The sequence below is a fragment of the Oncorhynchus keta genome, chromosome 34, assembly GCF_023373465.1.
Source record: "Oncorhynchus keta strain PuntledgeMale-10-30-2019 chromosome 34, Oket_V2, whole genome shotgun sequence".
Taxonomy (NCBI): domain Eukaryota; kingdom Metazoa; phylum Chordata; class Actinopteri; order Salmoniformes; family Salmonidae; genus Oncorhynchus; species Oncorhynchus keta.
In genome coordinates, this window is record NC_068454.1 from 11,091,995 (window position 1) to 11,115,541 (window position 23,547).

General features: G+C 46.2%; 1 protein-coding gene across 6 annotated transcripts in view; it reads right to left on the reverse strand.

Annotated features, from left to right (window-relative positions):
• The window catches only part of LOC118366587 (lysine-specific demethylase 6A-like), a 109,738-nt gene that overhangs the window by 43,987 nt on the left and 42,204 nt on the right, over positions 1-23,547 (reverse strand). For 3 of the 6 annotated variants that reach the window (XR_008089746.1, XR_008089745.1, XR_008089744.1), the window contains exons 1-5: positions 10,681-10,754; positions 8,091-8,217; positions 1,490-1,588; positions 844-1,063; positions 160-318 (exon numbers count right to left, since the gene is read on the reverse strand). Coding sequence is in view for 3 of the 6 variants with exons in the window: in XM_052493077.1 (XP_052349037.1) it covers positions 160-318; positions 844-1,063; positions 1,490-1,588; positions 8,091-8,217; positions 10,681-10,758; positions 14,264-14,279; positions 18,787-18,821; positions 21,008-21,062 (789 nt within the window). In the remaining 3 variants the exon portion in view is untranslated. Of the gene's footprint in view, positions 1-159; positions 319-843; positions 1,064-1,489; positions 1,589-8,090; positions 8,218-10,680; positions 10,759-10,814; positions 10,857-14,263; positions 14,280-18,786; positions 18,822-21,007; positions 21,063-23,547 lie in introns of those variants that run through there. The other 3 variants (XM_052493077.1, XM_052493074.1, XM_052493076.1) reach the window with 3 other exon arrangements.

Sequence of the window (23,547 nt, forward strand, 5' to 3'; positions counted from 1 at the left end):
CATCCACTCTATTCAACTATGCTGAATTTGCCGATCAGTGCCAATGAGGGGAGGAAGACGAGGAAAGATGAAGGCTATTAAGATGCACCGGGACAGGTTAGTTTAGGTAGTAGTAGTAGCAGGGGTTTGTTATCTGGGGGGGGTCTCTAGAGGTCTCACCTGCTGCTGTGCCTGTGGCCCTGGGCTGCCTGCTGCAGTGTTCAGGCCCCCCTGTCTGGAGGTGAGCTCAGCGGGGATGGGCAGGCTCCACGCCTCCTCAATACTAGGAAGCATTTTACCACCCTTCCCCCCCGCAACACTACCTGTCTGAGGGTGAGCCTATAGGAGGGGGGGGGGGGCATAAAGACACGTTTCAGTATTTCAGTACTGCTCTACGTTATGGTAGGACAACCCACTGACACTGCTGACCGAGCACCTTGTTACACTATTAGGTAATTGCACATTAAATACAGCCTCTCCAGAGATGAGATGAGGTCAAATGAAAAGAATCACTCAAAGAATGGTCAATGTCATGACATTATGTCTTACGATTACTGGTGAGAATGTGTAGTATGACATCAATATGAATCAGTGATCATATCTCAATGATTCAAATAAAAAAAATAGAATAATCACAGCCTGTACAATAAACAGGGACACACATGTATAAAATACAACTCTTTCAGAGAGTGAATAATGTCATTGTCTTTAAAACACATACACACACTGCAACACAACACACAGCACTACGTTTAACAGAAAACAGCCAGTCAAATCATTTGTTTCTGCTCGGTATGTGTGTGTGTTTACATATCTCTGCATGTGTGTGTGTATGTATCCCTCCCTCTCTGCGTCCCTGCCTACCTGGAGCAGCTTAATGCGGTGTGTGAGGGCAGCGGTGTTGGTGCAGGCCTTGCTGCGCGTGGCGTTGATGTAACACTTGATTGCGTCGTGCGGCTGCCCGCAGGACTCGTAGAGCGTGCCCAGGTCCATCCAGGCAGCCGCATGACTGTGGTCCAGCTGCACTGCACAGATGTACGCCTGCAGAGCATCCATAGGCTGGTTCTGCTGCTGGTACAGAACACTGGGGGAGGGAGAGAGGGGAAGGAGGGAAAGAGGGAGAGGGGGAGGAAGGAAGGAATGAAGGACGTGAAGAGAGAGGGGAGGGAGGGAGAGGGGAAGGAAGGAAGGAAGGGGAGAGAGGGGCGGGAGAGAGAAGGAGGGGGGGAGGGGGTGGGAGAGAGGGGAGGGAGGGAAGAAGGAAGAGAGAACGTGAGAAAGAGCAAGTGATGGGGAGAGGGGGGAGTGCATGGAGTTTTTAGTGTCCTCTCTCCCTCGAGTGGCCACACGCCAAGTCTATCCATATTTAACTCTAGGGACCACTACCTCCCTCCTGTTGCCATGGCCAACACCTACAAGCCTTCAGATTGAGCAATCCTTTAAGACTTCTCCAAGGATCCTACAGACAGATGATAGGTGAGTACACGCTGGCTGCAGTGTCAGGTCTTACCCTATGGAGCACCAGGTATCAGCGCTGGACTCAGACTTGTCAATGGACTGTCTGTAGGAGATGAAGGCATCCTGGACTTTCCCAATACTGGAGTAGCACCTGGAGAGAACACACATTATGCTTAGTACTGTCAATATGAGTATGAAGAGAGAGATACTGTCAGACCGTCAGAGACCAAGAGGTGAGAGACCGAGAGGGAGCGAGAGTGAGACCGACAGGAAGCGAGAGTGAGACCGAGAGGGAGCGAGAGTGAGATCGAGAGGGAGCGAGAGTGAGACCGACAGGGAGCGAGAGTGAGATCGACAGGGAGCGAGAGTGAGATCGAGAGGGAGCGAGAGTGAGACCGAGAGGGAGCAAGAGTGAGACCGAGAGGGAGCAAGAGTGAGACCGACAGGGAGCAAGAGTGAGACCGAGAGGGAGCAAGAGTGAGACCGAGAGGGAGCAAGAGTGAGACCGAGAGGGAGCAAGAGTGAGACCGAGAGGGAGCAAGAGTGAGACCGAGAGGGAGCAAGAGTGAGACCGAGAGGGAGCAAGAGTGAGACCGAGAGGGAGCAAGAGTGAGACCGAGACCACTGTGACTGACTCAAAATGAAGGACAGCTTTGACTATGTGCAGACTCAGTGAGAATAGCCTTGCTATTGAGAAAGGCCGCCGTAGGCAGACCTGTCTCTCAAGAGAAGACGGGCTATGTGCACACTGCCCACAAAATGAGGTGGAAACTGAGCTGCATTTCCTAACCTCCTGCCAAATCTATGACCATATTTTAGAGACATACTTCCCTCACAGACCCTCAAAGAATTACAAAACAAATCCAATTTTGATAAACTCCCATATCCACTGGGTGAAATACAGCAGCAGGATTTGTGACCTGTTGCAACAAGAAAGGGGCAACCAGTGAAGAACAAACAGCATTGTAAATACAACCCACATTCATATTTATTTATGTTCCCTTTTTAACTTTAACTATTTGCACATTGTTACAACACGGTATATTGACATACGACATTTTAAATGTCTCTATTCCTTTGGAACTTTTGGAAGTGTAATGTTTACTGTTTTTTCTCTCTTCTTCACTTCTGTTTATTATCTATTCCACTTGCTTTAGCAATGTGGACATATGCTTCCCATGTCCCAAAAAGCTCATTACAATGGACCAGTCCACTCAAACAGGAGCCAATCAGACAGATGTCTTGAATACCATATTTTTTGTTGTTGTTGCTAGTGCTCCATTAAAGAAATCTTGGTCGACCAACAGTCTATCAACAAAACAATTGACCGGTTGACTAAATGGGGTCAGCCCTAAAGCTAACACTCTACACACAGTTGTGCAACTGCACATCTACAAGCTCAAAAGGGTGACTACAGCTCATGCAGAACCATTAGCCGTTGCATTCAGTGGCTCTACCACACAACAACCAATAGAAAAAAATCCCACGGCCTGCACTTGACTTTTCCTACTTGCTCCAACTTTACGATAATAACTACTATAGAGAGAAAATGTACTTGCTACGACTGTGATGTGGTCGTCTCACCTCGCGATCTCACCTAGCTCAGGCTCCCGAGTGGCGCAGCGGTCTAAGGGACTGCATCTCTGTGCAATACAGACCCTGGTTGGAATCCAGGCTAAATCACATCCTGCAGTGATTGGGAGTCCCATAGGGCGGCGCAGAATTGGCCCGACGTAGTCCGGGTTAGGGTTTGTCCGGGGTAGGCCGTCATTGTAAATAAGAATTTGTTCTTAACTGACTTGCCTAGTTAAATGTTAAATAAAATAAAAACAAGAAAAAAGGGTCAATCTGGGGGCCTCCCGGGTGGCGCAGTGGTTAAGGGCGCTGTACTGCAGCGCCAGCTGCGCCACCAGAGACTCTTGGTTCGTGCCCAGGCTCTGTCGTAACCGGCCGCGACCGGGAGGTCCGTGGGGCGACGCGCAATTGGCATAGCGTCGTCCGGGTTAGGGAGGGTTTGGCCGGTAGGGATATCCTTGTCTCATCGTGCACCAGCGACTCCTGTGGCGGGCCGGGCGCAGAGCACGCGCTAACCAAATGTTGCCGGGTGCACAGTGTTTCCTCCGACACATTGGTGCGGCTGGCTACCGGGTTGGATGCACGCTGTGTTAAGAAGCAGTACGGCTTGGTTGGGTTGTGTATCGGAGGGCGCATGACTTTCAACCTTCGTCTCTCCCGAGCCGTACGGGAGTTGTAGTGATGAGACAAGATCGAGCCCGTACAGGAGTTGTAGTGATGAGACAAGATCGAGCCCGTACGGGAGTTGTAGTGATGAGACAAGATAGTAGCTACTAAACAATTGGATACCATGAAATTGGGGAGAAAAAAGGGGTAAAATTCTAAACAAAAAAAGGTCAATCTGTAGTGCTTTCAGAAAGTATTCATACCCTTTGACTTATTGCACATTTTGTTGCTACAACACAACCCATCTACACGAAATACCGCATAATGATAAAGTAAAAACATGATTTTAGAAATGCACATTTATTGAAAATGAAATACAGAAATATCTGTATTCACACCCCCGAGTCAAAATTTTGTAATCGCACCTTTGGCAGCGATTACAGCTGTGAGTGTTTCTGGGTAAGTCTCTAAGAGCTTTCCACACCAACGTTTACTCATTGGTCTTTTCAACATTCTTCAAGCTCTGTCAAATTGGTTGTTGATTGTTGCTAGACAACCATTTTCAGGTCTTGTCATACATTTTCATGTAGATTTAAGTCAAAACGGTAACTGGACCACTCAGGAACATTCACTGTCATCTTGGTAAGCAACTCCAGTGTAGATGTGGCCTTGTGTTTTAGGTTATTGTCCTGCTGAAAGGTGAATTCATCTCCCAGTGTCTGGAGGAAAGCAGACAACCAGGTTTTCCTCTAGGATTTTGCCTGTGCTTTGCTTCATTCGATTAGTCCTTAACTTGTTAATTAGTAAATAGTAGCCTACAGCAAAGTGTGTTTAAATAATTTCTAAATCATTTTAAATCAAAACAATTTCTGCTAGTTAGTTTTAGCCTGCTTGAGCCTGCTAACTGAGGAGTGTTAATTCACGTGTTTCAATACATGTTTCATTTTAAAACATGATCTTACAAAGGAGTTGTTTAATCTAACTGCTTAACTATTTATCTGTACATGGAATTGTATTTGGGGTTTTTCTCATTTTTACAGGAAAATGCCACGGGCCCTATCTGATGTGTGGAGACATTTCACTGTAGCTAATGTAGAAGGAAAAGCTGTGTACATTTGCAAATACTGTGCCAAATCATTTGTGAAGAATGCAACAAATATGCAGAATCATCTGGCCAAGTGCATGAAGTTCCCTCTGCGCTCACAACAAGCAACCTCTGACAAAAGTCCCTCTACTTCTATTCGAGGTGAAAAGTATGAATCAGACACAGCTCATGGTCCTCCTGGAATCTGAAGGTTTTTGACTTAATGGAGAAACAGAGAAATGCTGATGAATGTCTTGCTCGAGCTGTGTATGCAACTGGTTCACCCCTGATGCTCACAGGCAATGTGTATTGGTAGAGATTTCTGAATGTTCTTCGCCCAGCATACACCCCTCCAAACAGACATGCTTTATCTACTCATTTACTGAATGCAGAGTTCCACAGAGTTCAAGTGAAGGTCAAGCAAATCATAGAGAAAGCAGACTGTATTGCAATCATCTCTGATGGGTGGTTGAATGTTCGTGGGCAAGGAAGAATGAACTACATAATCTCTACTACTTCATCCAGTATTCTACAAGAGCACAGACACAAGACACACCGGTCTCTACATTGCAGATGAGCTGAAGGCAGTTATCAACGACCTTGGGCCACAGAAGGTATTTGCACTGGTGACAGACAATGCTGCGAACATGAAGTCTGCTTGGTCTAAAGTGGAGGAGTCCTACCCTCACATCACACCCATTGGCTGTGCTGCTCATGCATTGAATCTGCTCCTCAAGGACATCATGGCACTGAAAACAATGGATACACTCTACAAGACAGCCAATGAGTTGATTAGGTATGTGAAGGATAATCAAGTTAAAGCAGCAATCTACCTCACCAAGCAAAGTGAGAAGAATAAGAGCACCACATTGAAGCAACACCCGTTGGGGGTGGTGTTGTCATCATGTTTGACAGTCTCCTAGAGGGGAAGGAGCCTCTCCGAGAAATGGTCATATCACAGTCTGCCTATATGGACAGCCCCATCAAGAGGATCCTCCTGGATGATGTATTTTGGGAGAGAGTGGTAAGCAGCCTGAAACTCCTGGATCATTGGGGATCATTCAATATTCCCTTTTGTTGTTCAGTGAAATCATCCCATGTGAAGAGTCAGCTCTTTTAATGAAAGTTAAAATCGTAACTAAACAGTTTTTTTTTCTACGGGAAGGATTTAATCATTTGCAATTATGTCTAATTTTGATAAGGTAAACGGTTTATGTTTCTGTCTCCATATGATATGGTAAATAGATCCAATGCAAAAAACATCTACATTTAAATGGTATTCATATTAATTTGCATATATTTCCGTTAATTCCCATATATTCCCGTTAATTCCCATGGAAAGTTTCCACCCCTAAATACTCCCCAAAATGTACAACCCTGCTGAAGGCACTGGATATATACCCACTGATTCTTGAATAATATAACCTACAAGCACTTAATAAGCTTACTTCAACTGTCAAACTCCATCAGAACCACAAATATAACATGGTTTGGGGTGAGTTGGACCGCAGAGTGTAGGAAAAGCAGGCAACAAGTGCTCAGCATATGTGGGAACTCCTTCAAGACTGTTGGGAAAAGCATTCCAGGAGAAGCTGGTTGAGAGAATGCCAAGAGCGTGCAAAGCTGTCGTGAAGTCAAATTTGGCTATTTGAAGAATCTTAAATATAAAATATACTTTGATTTGTTTAACACTTACCCCTATTTAACACATGATTCCATATGTGTTATTTCATAGTTTTGATGTCTTAACTATTATTCTACAATGTTTAAAATAGTATAAAATAAAGAAAACACCTTGAATGAGTAAGTGTTCTAAAACTTTGGACCGGTAGTGTAAATAAATACTGTATAGCCTCTTAACATGGTTAAAACAATAATTTTCATATCATGGATGGTCGGTCCTTGCATTAATAGCGCTGTCTATTCATCTGAGTGGTAACATTTCTCCAGGCCCATCCCTCAGCGTTTTACCAAAACAGATGTTGACTTGCCCTTTAAACAGCTGCGTATTATCAAGATATCAGTGTCCCCAACAAAGAGGTAAACCTGTTTATAGCAAATGCAGCATATGGCATTAATTTTTCACATGTAAATAGCACTTTTCAGTAGTGCTCAAAACATGCCATTCCATGAGAACAGCATTTATTTATCAACTCAAATCAATGAGCCCAATCAGTCCTCAATGACAACACAATCATAAACAACAGAGTAGGGCTGGCTAATAAATCCTTTGTTTTGGGTCATGCTCAGGCAAAACAATTTGACTAATCTATACCTTCATATTTCCAAGTGCTATTCTTGAAGATCTAGGGGTATAACATGTATTGGAATGTCTGGCATTCTGATAGACTTTGGTTTTTAATGTGGTCTCTGTAGCTCAGTTGGTAGAGCATGGCGCTTGTAACGCCAGGGTAGTGGGTTCGATTCCCGGGACCACCCATACGTAGAATGTATGCACACATGACTGTAAGTCGCTTTGGATAAAAGCGTCTGCTAAACGGCATATATTATTATTATTATTATTAATGTAAAGATATCATTCAATTGTATTATTTATGTAGTAGAAAGCGATGGGTTTCAAGAAGCCTACATAACCATCCCATATAGTAAAATTGAACATCCAGATATAGCCATGTGAACTTTAACACGGATTTATCCTGCAATAGATGTTGTTCAATTGGTAACATACATTTTGTCTTCTTGTAATGCCTCTTAAGGGGAATGTAATCTAAAAGTAACTGAATGTAATCAGATTACATAACTGCGTTTGGGTAATCCAAAAGGTTCGTTACCGATTACAATTTTGGACAGGTAACTAGTAACTAACATATTACATTTATAAAGTAACCTACCAAACCCTACTTGCTAGCCATTAACTTCTCTCACAACCGCTAACACAACATCATACTGCTGCAGCCCTTAGTTGTACTTCAGGATTGACAGACAGGAGGCCATCTATCCACTGCAACACTGTCTGCCACACCAGGTCAACTGTGGTCTAATGATCTATACTAAAACAAGTGGATTCAATAAGTAAGCACTATATAAAAGCTTTTATAAAAGCGTGTGGAATAACAGAAAGGAACAATTCCATCTAATTAATAGCTCAGATTTACAGAGCTATTAATCAATAGGTCTCTGTGTAACAACGCTGTCTTCCCAGAGAGTACAGACTTGGATCAATAATAATCAGAGGAGGAGCAGCTCTGAAACCGCTCCAGTTTCTAGGCCTATAGATTGTAGAGAAACAGCTGAAACAGGAGCTGCAGAGAGAAAAGACCTTCAGGGCCGAGTCTTATTCAACACACAGCGGTTTAAGGTTTTTACACACTCGCTAAAAGGAAAACAAGAGCCCGCAGGAATTCACTATGAAAGAAAATGCTTTTACCTGCCGAGGAAGTACCAGGACTGTCCAGAGTTGGGGTCTGCTTCTAGTGACTTCTGCAGACACTGGATGGCATAGCTGTCCTTGGAGCCTGGGTCCCCTAACCGCTCCACTGTGTGATGCATCCAGCCTGGAGGAGACCAGGGGAGTTAGCAGGGTGAAGGACAGGCACACACAGACACACCTCCCTAAGGATGGGCACACACACAGACACACCTCCCTAAGGACAGGCACACACAGACACACCTCCCTAAGGACGGGCACACACACAGACACACCTCCCTAAGGACGGGCACACACACAGACACACCTCCCTAAGGACAGGCACACACAAACACATCTCCCTAAGAACGGGCACACACACAGACACACCTCCCTAAGGACGGGCACACACACAGACACAAACACACCTCCCTAAGGACAGGCACACACAGACACACCTCCCTAAGGACGGGCACACACACAGACACAAACACACCTCCCTAAGGACAGGCACACACAAACACATCTCCCTAAGGACGGGCACACACACAGACACACCTCCCTAAGGACGGGCACACACACAGACACACCCCTAAGGACGGGCACACACACAGACACAAACACACCTCCCTAAGTACAGGCACACACACAGACACACCTCCCTAAGGACAGGCACACACAGACACACCTCCCTAAGGACGGGCACACACACAGACACACCTCCCTAAGGACGGGCACACACACAGACACAAACACACCTCCCTAAGGACAGGCACACACAGACAAACACACCTCCCTAAGGACGGGCACACACACAGACACAAACACACCTAAGGACGGGCACACACACAGACACAAACACACCCTAAGGACGGGCACACACAGACACAAACCACCTCCCTAAGGACGGGCACACACACAGACACAAACACACCTCCCTAAGGCACACACACACACACACAAACACACACGGGCACACACAGACACAAACACACCTCCCTAAGGACGGGCACACACACACAGACACAAACACACCTCCCTAAGGACGGGGACACACAGACACACACACAGACACAAACACACCTCCCTAAGGACGGGCACACACACAGACACAAACACACCTCCCTAAGGACGGGCACACACACACAAACACACCTCCCTAAGGACGGGCACACACCAGACACAAACACACCTCCCTAAGGACGGGCACACACACACAGACACAAACACACCTCCCTAAGGACAGGCACACACAGACAAACACACCTCCCTAAGGATGGGCACACACACACAGACACAAACACACCTCCCTAAAGGATGGGCACACACACACAGACACAAACACACCTCCCTAAGGATGGGCACACACACCTCCCTAAGGACGGGCACACACACACAGACACAAACACACCTCCCAGACACAAACACACCTCCCTAAGGATGGGCACACACACACAGACACAAACACACCTCCCTAAGGACGGGCACACACACAGACACAAACACACCTCCCTAAGGACGGGCACACACACACAGACACAAACACACCTCCCTAAGTACGGGCACACACACACAAACACACCTCCCTAAGGACGGGCACACACACACAGACACAAACACACCTCCCTAAGGACGGGCACACACACACAGACACAAACACACCTCCCTAAGGACGGGCACACACACAGACACAAACACACCTCCCTAAGGACGGGCAGACACACAGACACAAACACACCTCCCTAAGGACGGGCACACACAAACACACCTCCCTAAGGATGGGCACACACAGACACAAACACACCTCCCTAAGGACGGGCAGTCACACAGACACAAACACACCTCCCTAAGGACGGGCAGACACAAACACACCTCCCTAAGGATGGGCACACACACACAGACACAAACACACCTCCCTAAGGACTGGCAGACACACAGACACAAACACACTTCCCTAAGGACGGGCACATACACACAGACACAAACACCTCCATAATGAGCAGTTGCATTAGTCAGGCCAGGGCAGAGAGAGACTTGGGAAACGTGTGATGGGAGCAGGGAAGAGGTGGGGATCTGGGAATACTGTCCAGTTGGGAATATGGTAAACAACAAGGAGCACAACTTCTCCCACAATGCAATGCAATCCTGTGTCATCAGCCTTATACACCTGGTACATAGTAGTACCTTCAGCAACAAATGGTGCCGTTTGAGGACATGTGGAAGAAATGTATTAGGGTGCTGGAGATGGGGCTAGTGGATATGGGCAGGTGTGATGCAGTAATGTTTGTATGTTTTGTATTGTTTATAAAAAATAAAATAAAAAATACTACAGAGGCATAAATGTGGTAAAGTAACTTGACTCAAAACACCACACACTCGTCCTATAGACACTGCTCTAGAAAGTTAAACACTTTTTGTACATAACATGTAAAAGACTGCACTTTTTAAATAGAACCTTCAAGAACAAACTAGGATACATATTCAACAAGACGCAAAGAAAAATATAGGTTCATGTTATCAAAAGGACAAGTGACATATTGCTTGTAACAAGTGGGCCCAAATGCATCGTCTTCAATGCCGTAGTACATAGGAGAGAGGAAAGAGGACGTACCTAGTTGCTGCAGTGTAGCAGCCTTCACCTGTGCAGGAAGATTCTCTGTCTGGAGTAAATTCTCATACGCTTCTTTTGCTTCAATGCCGTAGTACATAAGAGGGGGGGAGAGAGAAAGAGAGAGGGGGACTTACCTAGTTGCTGCAGTGTAGCAGCCTTCACCTGTGCAGGAAGATTCTCTGTCTAGAGAGGGGGGGAAAGAGTGATAAATGATCTGATGGAGAGAGGGGGGAGACGATAGAGAGGGGGAAAGAGTGATTTGCTGTTCTGAATTTGATTCTGCAGAATGACAGTGTGGGGTGAAAGAGTGATAGAGAGGGGGGAAGAGTGATAGAGAGAGGGGGGGTGAAAGGGAGGGGGGAGTGATAGAGAGAAGGGGGGGAAGAGTGATAGAGAGGGGGAAAGAGAGAGAGGGGGAAAGAGTGATAGAGAGAGGGGGAAGAGTGATAGAGAGAAGGGGGAAAGAGTGAGAAGTGGGGAAAGAGTGATAGAGAGAGGGGGAAAGAGTGATAGAGTGGGGGGGTGGGAAAGAGTGATAGAGGGGGAGAGTGATAGAGGGGGAAAGAGTGATGATAGAGGGGAGGAAGAGTGGGGGAAAGAGTGATAGAGAGGGGGAAAGAGTGATAGAGAGGGGAATAGTGAGAGGGGGAAAGAGTGATAGAGAGAAGGGGGAAAGAGTGGGAAAAGAGTGATAGTGAGAGGGGGGAAGTGAGAGAGGGGGGAAAGGAAGGATGATTAATAAACCAGACCAAAGAGTCAGTGTGTTTGATGGTCTCAGTGATGTTCAGAGACAGAAAGAGTTAGAGAGGAGGGGAAAGAGTGATAGAGAGGGGAAGAGAGAGGGGAAGGATGTTTAAAGCCAGACCAAAGAGTCAGTGTGTTTTATGGTCTCACTGGTCAGAGACAGAAGTTTGGACACCTCAGACCACCACCAGATACACTACAGGCTAAAAGTATGTGGACACCCATTCAAATTAGTGGATTGGGCTATTTCAGCCACACCCGTTGCTGACAGGTGTATAAAAATCAAGCACCCAGCCATGCCATCTCCATAGACAAACAGTGGTAGTAGAATGGCCTTACCGAAGAGCTCAGTGACTTTCAATGTAGCAGCATCATAGGATACCACCTTTCCAACAAGTCAGTTCGTCAAATTTCTGCCCTGCTAGAACTGCCCCGGTCAACTGTAAGTACTGTTATTGTGAAGTGGGAACGTCTAGGAGCAACAACGGCTCAGCCACTAACTGGTAGGCCATACAAGCCCACAGAACGGGACCGCCGAGTACAGAAGTGTTTTTGCATTCCAGTTGAACATTTACCTGCTCTGTCACAGTCTATCATTAAAAACATTGAAGAAACATTGAAGACTACACGTGTAAATGTCATGCCATTTGAATTTGAGCAATATGACTGGCCGTTCGTCCAAGCACCACCACGCTGTCGCTAGTCACAACTTCTGGAGCAGTACATGAGTTTATAACCCTTCACACAGCACACGTCAGCTGTTCAGAGCAAAATCAAGTCCCCATCAATCTACTTGCTGAGCTTATTTTAGAAAAAGTAATTTCCAAAAATAAACCTTTAATAGTGAACAAAATATGCTACGGTTGATAGGTCTGTAAAAAGAAGGCTAGAAAGACACCGACTGTAGCATTGATACACAGTGAGGCAGGGGTTAACTTGACCACGCCCCCTGAGTAGGGTACATAATAGCCAGAGGCCGGACTTGAACCTGATCTAACATCTCTGGAGACCTGAAAATAGCTGTGTAGCGATGCTACCCATCCAACCTGACAGCTTGACAGGATCTGCAGAGAGGAATGGGAGAAACTCCGCAAATTCAGGTGTGCCAAGCTTGTAGCGTCATACCCAAGAAGACTCCAGGCTGTAATCGCTGCCAAAGGTGCTTCAACAAAGTACTGAATAAAGGGTCTGAGCACTTAACACTAAATGTGATTTAGTTTTAAAAAATCATAAAAAAAAAAAAATCAAACCTGTTTTTGCTTTGCCATGAGTTATTTTGTGCAGATTGATGAGGGAAATCAAACTATTTCATCCATTTTAGAATAAGGCTGTAAACAAAAAAGTTGAGGGAATACTTACTGAATACTTTCCGAATGCCACGTGGTGGTGTATAGGTTATTTACTAATGGTATTCCAAATAGTCGGACAAAACTGGACATTTACTGTATACGACTATGATGTTGTTCTTTTTTTTCCAGAATCATCTGAAACTAATACATTTTGGGGTGAAAGCACATCTTTCTCATGTCAATCAGTCATGTGGCTGTCTGTAAAGAGAAGGACGGGCTGTACGTTGATCCTGCTGCTCTGTCTGTAAAGAGAAGGACGGCCTGTACGTTGATCCTGCTGCTCTGTCTGTAAAGAGAAGGACGGGCTGTACGTTGATCCTGCTGCTCTGTCTGTAAAGAGAAGGACGGGCTGTACGTTGATCCTGCTGCTCTGTCTGTAAAGAGAAGGACGGGCTGTACGTTGATCCTGCTGCTCTGTCTGTAAAGAGAAGGACGGGCTGTACGTTGATCCTGCTGCTCTGTCTGTAAAGAGAAGGACGGGCTGTACGTTGATCCTGCTGCTCTGTCTGTAAAGAGAAGGACGGGCTGTACGTTGATCCTGCTGCTCTGATTGTAAAGAGAAGGACGGGCTGTACGTTGATCCTGCTGCTCTGATTGTAAAGAGAAGGACGGGCTGTACGTTGATCCTGCTGCTCTGATTGTAAAGAGAAGGACGGGCTGTACGTTGATCCTGCTGCTCTGATTGTATAGAGAAGGACGGGCTGTACGTTGATCCTGCTGCTCTGATTGTAAAGAGAAGGACGGGCTGTACGTTGATCCTGCTGCTCTGATTGTAAAGAGAAGGACGGGCTGTATGTTGATCCTGCTGCTCTGATTGTAAAGAGAACGATGGGCTGTACGTTGATCCTGCTGCTCTGATAGTAAAGGGAAGGACGGCCTGTACGTTGATCCTGCTGCTCTGATTGTAAAGAGAAGGACGGGCTGTATGTTGATCCTGCTGCTCTGATTGTAAGAGAAGGACGGGCTGTATGTTGATCCTGCTGCTCTGATTGTAAAGAGAAGGACGGGCTGTCATGCGTTGATCCTGCTGCTCTGATTGTAAAGAGAAGGACGGGCTGTACGTTGATCCTGCTGCTCTGATTGTAAGAGAAGGACGGGCTGTACGTTGATCCTGCTGCTCTGATTGTAAAGAGAAGGACGGGCTGTACGTTGATCCTGCTGCTCTGATTGTAATCCTGCTGCTCTGATTGTACAGAGAAGGACGGGCTGTACGTTGATCCTGCTGCTCTGATTGTAAAGAGAAGGATGGGCGTTGATCCTGCTGCTCTGATTGTCCTGTATGTTGATCCTGCTGCTCTGATTGTAAAGAGAAGGACGGCCTGTACGTTGATCCTGCTGCTCTGATTGTAAAGAGAAGGACGGCTGTATGTTGATCCTGCTGCTCTGATTGTAAAGAGAAGGACGGGCTGTATGTTGATCCTGCTGCTCTGATTGTAAAGAGAAGGACGGCTGTATGTTGATCCTGCTGCTCTGATTGTACAGAGAAGGACGGGCTGTATGTTGATCCTGCTGCTCTGATTGTAAAGAGAAGGACGGGCTGTACGTTGATCCTGCTGCTCTGATTGCAAAGAGTGAAGATGTATTTCTCCATTCGCTCGCTTCATAATTTCACCCAATCACTATTCCCTCGCATGTTTTCAGTCTGATCATTCAGAATGCCGCTGCCTGTAACTATGGTAGATCACATGCCTGAAGAACATTTGCTATCAAGCTATCATTTTGCATAACATATAACAAGCGAGGCATGGGTAGGGAAAAATATGAAAAGGTGATGCGGATTCTGACTGAGTGACAGCAAACTTGGCTGCCGGCTGCAAGTTGGAGGACACACGCACCCGCACCTAATAATCCGCAGCTGTTAAAATGGGCACGTAGTTATTTTGCCAACATCTACTTAAGCATATTAAAACACTTCTGTTGTTTTCATTCACAAGTATTATTCCATCCTATTATCAACTGTCAATGTATGGATACGAGTAAAAGGCCATGTGGGCAAACCCATACTATTTACTGTGCTCTGATTGACAAACAGACAGCTATTATTCCATCCTATTATCAACTGTCAATGTATGGATACGAGTAAAAGGCCATGTGGGCAAACCCATCCTATTTACTGTGCTCTGATTGACAAACAGACAGCTATTATTCCATCCTATTATCAACTGTCATGGATACGGTAAGGCCAAACCCATACTATTTACTGTGCTCTGATTGACAAACAGCCAGCTATTATTCCATCCTATTATCAACTGTCAATGTATGGATACGAGTAAAAGGCCATGTGGGCAAACCCATACTATTTACTGTGCTCTGATTGACAAACAGTCAGCTATTATTCCATCCTATTATCAACTGTCAATGTATGGATACGAGTAAAAGGCCATGTGGGCAAACCCATACTATTTACTGTGCTCTGATTGACAAACAGCCAGCTATTATTCCATCCTATTATCAACTGTCAATGTATGGATACGAGTAAAAGGCCATGTGGGCAAACCCATACTATTTACTGTGCTCTGATTGACAAACAGCCAGCTTGACTTGTTTATAAACGTTGTCAGACTGACTGAATAAAGTCTCTCTCATATCCTAAATCATACAACCTAGTTATATGTCCATGGTATCGCATCCAGACAAGTACTCTAAAGATCTTGTTTGCATTTTTCGATATGAAGTCCATCCGGACTTGCCAGAAAGTGACATCGAAGTGAGTGACTTGTCAGTAGCCTACCGAATTGTCTCGGTAAGAGAGCTGTTCATTTGGCTCCCTAATTTGCATACTGGTAGGCTTTTGGCAATTATCTGCAGATAAATGATGAAAACATTCTAAATATAAATATGGTGGATTCTCCTCACTGCTAGAACAATAGGCAGGCTAGTGGAGAGAGGCTCACTGTGGTCCAAAATGGGATAATGGCGCAGGAGGGAATAGCAGCCATTTTACGCTCCTGACCAATTAAACCATTGTGTATTTTCGGGAGCTGATAGTAACTATTTTTTTTACATAATGTTTCTTCCATCCTATGACTGAGAAGAGCTTCTGGACATCAGAACAGTTATCACTAACCTCCATTTGGACAATAACTTTTACTTCAATGATTTGGAGGAGAAGGACATTGATTATCGCAGACCAGGCCCAAACACTGACACTCAAAAGGAGAAGACGTCGCTACAGAGACCACCGGGCGAGATAACTAACAAGACAATGTCGGAGCGTGGATAAAACGCCTCTACAGTTCTATTGGCGAACATGCAATCACTGGAGAGTAAAACTGGATCAGCTCCGTTCTAGTCCATCCTATCAACGTGACCTGAAGAGCTGTAATATCCTAGGTTTCTCTGGGTCGTGGCTGAACAAGGACACATTAAATAAAAATCTAGCTGGTTTTCTATACATCAGCGGAACAGAACGGTTGAATCAGGGAAGCTCAGAGGGGGTGTGTCTCTTTGTTAACAGCAGCTGGTGCACCATCTATAATATTGAGGAAGTATCAAGGTCCTGCTTGCCTAAGGTAGAATACCTCATGATAAGCTGTAGACCTCACTATCTGGAAAGAGAGTTTATCTATATTGTTTGTAGCTGGTTTATCACCAAAACCGATGCTGGCACTAAGGCGACACTCAATGAGATGTATAGGGCCATAAGAAAACAAGAAAATGCTCACCCAGAGGCGCCCCCTAGTGGCCTGTGACTTTAATGCAGGAAAACTGAAATCCGCTTTACCCCATTTCTACCAACATGTCACCTGTCCAACTAGATGTGAAAAAAAACTCTAGATCACCTTTACTGGCACAATCAATCAGACGCATTGAAAGCTCTCCTTCACCCTCCATTTGGCAAATCTGACCATAACTCTATCCTCCTGATTCCTGCTTAAAAGCAAAAACTCAAACAGGAAGAAGCAGACTGAAATATGCTCATTACAAGGCTTCTCTATTTTTACTATTTGGACACACCTACTCATTCCAAGTTTCTCTATTTTTTTTACTATTTGTGTAATCCAAAAAAAATGTGTTAAATCAAAATATATTTTATATTTGAGATTCTTCAAAGTAATCACCCTTTGCCTTGTTGACAGCTTTGCAAACTCTTGGCATTCTCTCAACCAGCTTCATGAGGTAGTCACCTGGAATGCATTTCAGTTGATTTGTGGAATTTCTTTCCTTCTTAATGCATGAGCTAATCAGTTGTGTTGTGACAAGGCAGGGGTGATATACAGAAGATAGTCCTATTTGGTAAAAGACCCAAGTCAATACTATGGCAAGAACAGCTCAAATAAGCAAAGTGAAACGACAGTCATTACTTTAAGACAAAGGTCGGTCAATCCGGGAAATCAGAGTTCAAGTAACAGACATCTCAACAACTATTCAGAGGAGACTGTGTGAATCAGGCCTTTATAGGTCAAATTGCTGCAAAGAAACCACTACTAAAGGACACCAATAAGAAGAGACTTGCTTGGGCCAAGAAACACGAGCAATGGACATTAGACCGGTGGAAATCTGTCCTTTGGTCTGATGAGTCCAAATGTGAGATTTTTGGTTCCAACCGCTGTGCCTTTATGAAACGCAGAGAAGGTGAAAGGATGATATCCACATGTGTGGTTCCCACCATGAAGCATGGAGGAGGAGGTGTGATGGTGTGGGGGTGCTTTGCTGGTGACACCGTCAGTGATTTATTTAGAATTGAAGGCACACTTAACCAGCATGTCTACCACAGCATTCTGCAGCGATACGCCATCCCATCTGGTTTGGGCTTAGTGGGACTATCATTTGTTTTTCAACAGGACAATGACCCAACACACCTCCAGGCTGTGTAAGGGCTATTTGACCAAAAAGGAGAGTGATGGAGTGCTGCATCAGATGACCTGGCCTCCACAATCACCCGACCTCAACCCAATTGATGATGGTTTGGGATAAGTTGGACCGTGAAGGAAAAGCAGCCAACAAGCTAGCATATGTAGGAACTCCTTCAATACTGTTGGAAAAGCATTCCTCGTAAAGCTGGTTGAGGGAATGCCAGGAGTGTGCAAAGTTGTCATCAAGGCAAAGGGTGGCTACTTTGAAGAATCAAAAATCTACTTAGATTTGTTTAACACTTTTTTTGTTAGTACATGATTCCATATGTGTTATTTCATAGATGTCTTCACTATCATTCTACATTGTAGAAAATATTAAAAATAAAGAAAAACCCCTTGAATGAGTAGGTCCAAACCTTTGACTGACTCGATAAGCGCATTCACAAAAAGTTAGCATTTTATAAGTGTGTGTAGACTATGTGTTGGTACTTTAATTCCATACAGATACAGCTGCCAATAAATGTTGTTAATGTTTCTAGTTGTCACTAACAGGCCCATTCGAGGCGGACGACATGTTGACTGTTGCCTTGTTTCAGTTTGCATATGCCTCTACTTCCTGCTGTCACAGAGGACAAAGCAATAACGGTTTGTGTAGACCACAAGGTAAACAGACCACAGGGTAAACAGACCACAAGTTAACAGACCACAAGTTAACAGACCACAAGCTAAACAGACCACAGGGTAAACAGACCACAAGGTAAACAGACCACAAGGTAAACAGACCACAAGGTAAACAGACCACAAGGTAAACAGACCACAAGGTAAACAGACCACAAGGTAAACAGACCACAAGGTAAACAGACCACAAGGTAAACAGACCACAGGGTAAACAGACCACAGGGTAAACAGACCACAGGGTAAACAGACCACAGGGTAAACAGACCACAAGGTAAACAGACCACAGGGTAAACAGACCACAAGGTAAACAGACCACAAGGTAAACAGACCACAGCTACCTTCCCTTTTAGGAGTAATGACAACAACTGATAAGGGATTAGAAGATAGGCCATATTATAAGGTATATAGTGATACTAGGTCACTCGAAGATCTATACAAGGTCAACTCAACCTATCCACCACCAAAATGTACAGCAGACTTCTCAGCAGCCTTCACTACCAGCACCAGAGAAAAGGGGGAAATAAGGAAGGATTTCTTACCTGAATCTCATATAAATGAGCGATGTGGAACTGAACTGTAAATAGAAAGACAGAGTTAAAGGACTGGAGGTTATTAAATCACTTACATAGTGTGCTCTCTCACATTTCCCCTTAGAGATGAAACCAAACAGAAGCTCCAGCTGGTAGAAATTCATGAAATGGAGAAAAACACTTTTTTTTTTACAGCGAGAGCTATGGCAAATGTATCCATGCACGGCCTCTGCCTCCCCCTGTAGTACTGCTTCTGACTCCCCCTGTGGTACTGCCTCTGCCTCCCCCTGTGGTACTGCCTCTGCCTCCCCCTGTGGTACTGCTTCTGACTCCCCCTGTGGTACTGCTGCCTCCCCTGTGGTACTGCCTCCCCTGTGTACTGCCTCTGCCTCCCCTGTGGTAATGCTCCCCTGTGGTACTGCTCCCCTGTGGACTCCCCTGTGGGTACTGCTTCTGACTCCCCCCCTGACTGCTTCTGACTCCCCCTGTGGTACTGCTTCTGACTCCCCCTGTGGTACTTCTGACTCCCCTGTGGTACTGCTTCTGACTCCCCCTGTGGTACTGCTTCTGACTCCCCCTGTGGTACTGCTTCTGACTCCCCCTGTGGTACTGCTTCTGACTTCTTCTGACTCCCCCTGTGGTACTGCTTCTGACTCCCCCCTGTGGTACTGCTTCTGACTCCCCCTGTGGTACTGCTTCTGTGACTCTGACTCCCCCTGTGGTACTGCTTCTGACTCCCCCTGTGGTACTGCTTCTGACTCTGTGGTACCCCTGTGGTACTGACTCCCCTGTGGTACTGCTTCTGACTCCCCCTGTGGTACTGCTTCTGACTCCCCCTGTGGTACTGCTGACTCCCCCTGTGGTACTCCCCTGTGGTACTGCTGACTCCCCCTGTGGTACTGCTCCCCCTGTGGTACTGCTTCTGACCCCCTGTGGTACTGCTTCTGACTCCCCCTACACCTGTGGTACTGCTTCTGACTCCCCTGTGGTAATGCTTCTGACTCCCTGTGGTACTGCTTCTGACTCCACCTGTGGTACTGCTTCTGACTCCCCCTGTGGTAATACTTCTGACTCCCAACCTGTGGTAATGCTTCTGACTCCCCCTGTGGTACTGCTTCTGACTCCCCCTGTGGTACTGCTTCTGACTCCCCCTGTGGTACTGCTTCTGACTCCCCCTGTGGTACTGCTTCTGACTCCCCCTGTGGTACTGCTTCTGACTCCCCCTGTGGTACTGCTTCTGACTCCCCCTGTGGTAATGCTTCTGACTCCCCCTGTGGTACTGCTTCTGACTCCCCCTGTGGTACTGCTTCTGACTCCCCCTGTGGTACTGCTTCTGACTCCCCCTGTGGTGACTCCCCCTGTGGTACTGCTTCTGACTCCCCTGTGGTACCCTGTGGTACTGCTTCTGACTCCCCCTGTGGTACTGACTTCTGACTCCCCTGTGGTACTGCTTCTGACTCCCCCTGTGGTACTGCCTGACTCCCCCTGTGGTAATGCTTCTGACTCCCCCTGTGGTACTGCTTCTGACTCCCCCTGTGGTACTGCTTCTGACTCCCCCCTGTGGTACTGCTTCTGACTCCCCCCTGTGGTACTGCTTCTGACTCCCCCTGTGGTAATGCTTCTGACTCCCCCTGTGGTAATGCTTCTGACTCCCCCCTGTGGTACTGCTTCTGAGTCCCTGGGCGCAGACAGAAGGACTCTGCATGGTGTGTGGCAACAGATAGGAGAGAGGTTAGGTCCCCAATGTGTGTGTGTGTGTGTGCGTGTGTATGCATAAAATTGCTCACATGTACGTGTGGCAGTGTCTGAGCTCTAGCGAGCAGCTCTTTGCCGATCCCTTCTAATGTGGTCTCCTAGGCAACTCAATCTAAGGCAGGTGGTCGGAATGAGCGTGTGTGTGTGTCGCCTTGAAAACCCCAGGGTCAGGCATACAGACCACGGGGAAATGGCACGGCAACCGGGAGTATATCTTGAAATTATAAAAATACCCAGACAGCGTTCTGTGCCCTTTCCTTTACGTGGGTTAACACTGACAAATGACAAAGTCAACCTGACACTGTCATTATGGATAATGCATCATCTCACATAGCCAGTGAGTACGCAACTCCACATACTGGGGAAAACAGGAAGGGGAATTCATTGGGGTTTCAGTGACGGTACCAAACAGGAGGGGAATGGTGTGCTTGAGTGTGAGTGTAGAAGAGAGAAATGGGGATGTAATGGTTCTTACTTTCAGCTTTGGACAAAGTGCAGGGGTTGGAGTCAATCAAAGCCAGCTGAAAATGCTGCAGAGAGAGAATGCATGTCATTAAGGAGGGTTTCTATGCAGAGTTCATCCATTATGACAAAAGGTTAGCATTTCACATGAAGTAGACAAAACATGTCTGGTCCCGCCAGGCTTACAAACAACAGCTAAAGTATGACAGCGCAACGGACAGAGAGGACGTTCAAAGACCGGATTGACCATGTGACTAGCCTGCACAACCCTGCTGAAGTGTCTCCTCAACAGCAGACCCAACTCTCCGCGGACGCACATGGCCTGACAACCAGCCTCTCCAACCCGGTTCCTGGAGAGCTACAGTCCTGTGGGGGAGTTTTCCAACCCGAATCTAGCACATACAAATCTAATAATTAGCTGGTTGATAAGCTGAATCCGGTTAGTTACACCAGGGTTGGAGTGAAAATATACAGGAGGGTAGAGTGAAAATATACAGGAGGGTAGAGGACAGGGTTGGAGTGAAAATATACAGGAGGGTAGAGGACAGGGTTGGAGTGAAAATATACAGGAGGGTAGAGGACAGGGTTGGAGTGAAAATATACAGGAGGGTAGAGGACAGGGTTGAAGTGAAAATATACAGGAGGGTAGAGGACAGGGTTGAAGTGAAAATATACAGGAGGATAGCTCTCCAGTGAAAGGGTTGGAAAGCCCTGCCTTAGAAAATATCATTTCCCCAACTCCCCTAGTCCTGTGTGTAGACCTGATTGGGACTGGATATGTGTATAGGGTATGTTGTTCCCATGGTGACCATTAAAACCTACTCAAAACCTAGAGTCCTCAGAGCATGCGCAGACCAGCTGGCTGGAGTGTTTACGGACATATTCAATCTCTCTCTGTCCCAGTCTGCTGTCCCCACTTGCTTCAAGATGTCCACCATTGTTCCTACCCAAGAAAGCAAAGGTAACTGAACTAAATGACTATCACCCCGTAGCACTCACTTCTGTCATCATGCAGTGCTTTGAGAGGCTGGTTAAGGATCATATCACGTCTACCTTACCTGACACAATAGACCCACTTCAACTTGCTTAACGTCCCAATAGATCCACAGACGATGCCATCGCACTGCAGACTGTCCTGTCCCGCCTGGACAAGAGGAATACCTATGTCAGAATGCTGTTCATTGACGACAGCTCAGCCTTCAACACCATAGTACCATCCAAGCTCATCATTAAGCTCGAGGCCCATGGGTCTGAACTCCGCCATGTGCAACTGAGTCCTGGACTTCCTGATGGGCCGCCCCCAGGTGGTGAAGGTAGGAAACAACACCTCCACTTGGCTGATCCTCAACACTGGGGACCCACAATGTTGCGTGCTCAGCCCCCTCCTGTACTCCCTGTTCACCCATGACTGCGTGGCCACGCACAGCTCCAACTCAACCATCAAGTTTGCAAATGAGACAACATTAGTAGGCCTGATTACCAACAATGACAAGACAGCCTACAGGAAGGAGGTGAGGGCCTTGACAGAGTGGGGCCAGGAAAATAACCTCTCTCTAGACATCAACAAAACAAAGGAGCTGATTGTGGACTTCAGGAAACAGCAGAGGGAGCACGCCCCTATCCATATTGACAGGAGAGCAGCGAAGGAGGTGGAAAGCTTCAAGTTCCTTGGCGTACACATCACTGACGATCTGAAATGGTCCACCTACAGAGACAGTGTGGTGAAGAAGGCGTGACAGCGCCTCTTCAACCTCAGGGGCCCGAAGAAATTCTTCTTTGCCCCTAAGACCCTCAGAAACTTTACAGATGCACAATTGCTAAAAAGATCAACCACCACCCAAGCCATAGCCTGTTCATCCCGCTATCATCCAGAAAACGAGGTCAGCACAGGTGCATCAAAGCTGGGACCGAGGGACTGAAAAACAGCTTCTTTCTCAAGGCCAGACGACTGTTAAATAGCCATCACTAGCCGGCTAACATCCGGCAACTCAACCCTGCACCTTAGAGGCTGCTGCCCTATTTACATAGACATGGAATCACTGGTCACTTTAATAGTGTTTACATGCTGCTTTACTCATCTCATGTGTATATACTGTATTCTATTCTACTGCATTTTAGCCAAAGCCACTCCGACATTGCTCGTCCTAATATTTATATATTTCTTAATTCCATTATTTTACTTTTAGATGTGTATTTTTATCAATTGTTAGATATTACTGCACTGTTGGAGCTAGGAGCTCAAGCATTTTCACTACAACCACAATAACATATGATTTGATATGGAGATATGGAGATGGCTCGGTCTATAGGCAAGTGGCAAGTCCCCCCCCCACCAAGGTCTCCCATATAACAAACACCACCAAGGTCTCCCATATAACAAACACCACCAAGGTCTCCCATATAACAAAACTCCACCAAGGTCTCCCATATAACAAAACTCCACCAAGGTCTCCCATATATCAAAACTCCACCAAGGTCTCCCATATGACAAACACCACCAAGGTCTACCATATAACAAACACCACCAAGGTCTCCCATATAACAAACACCACC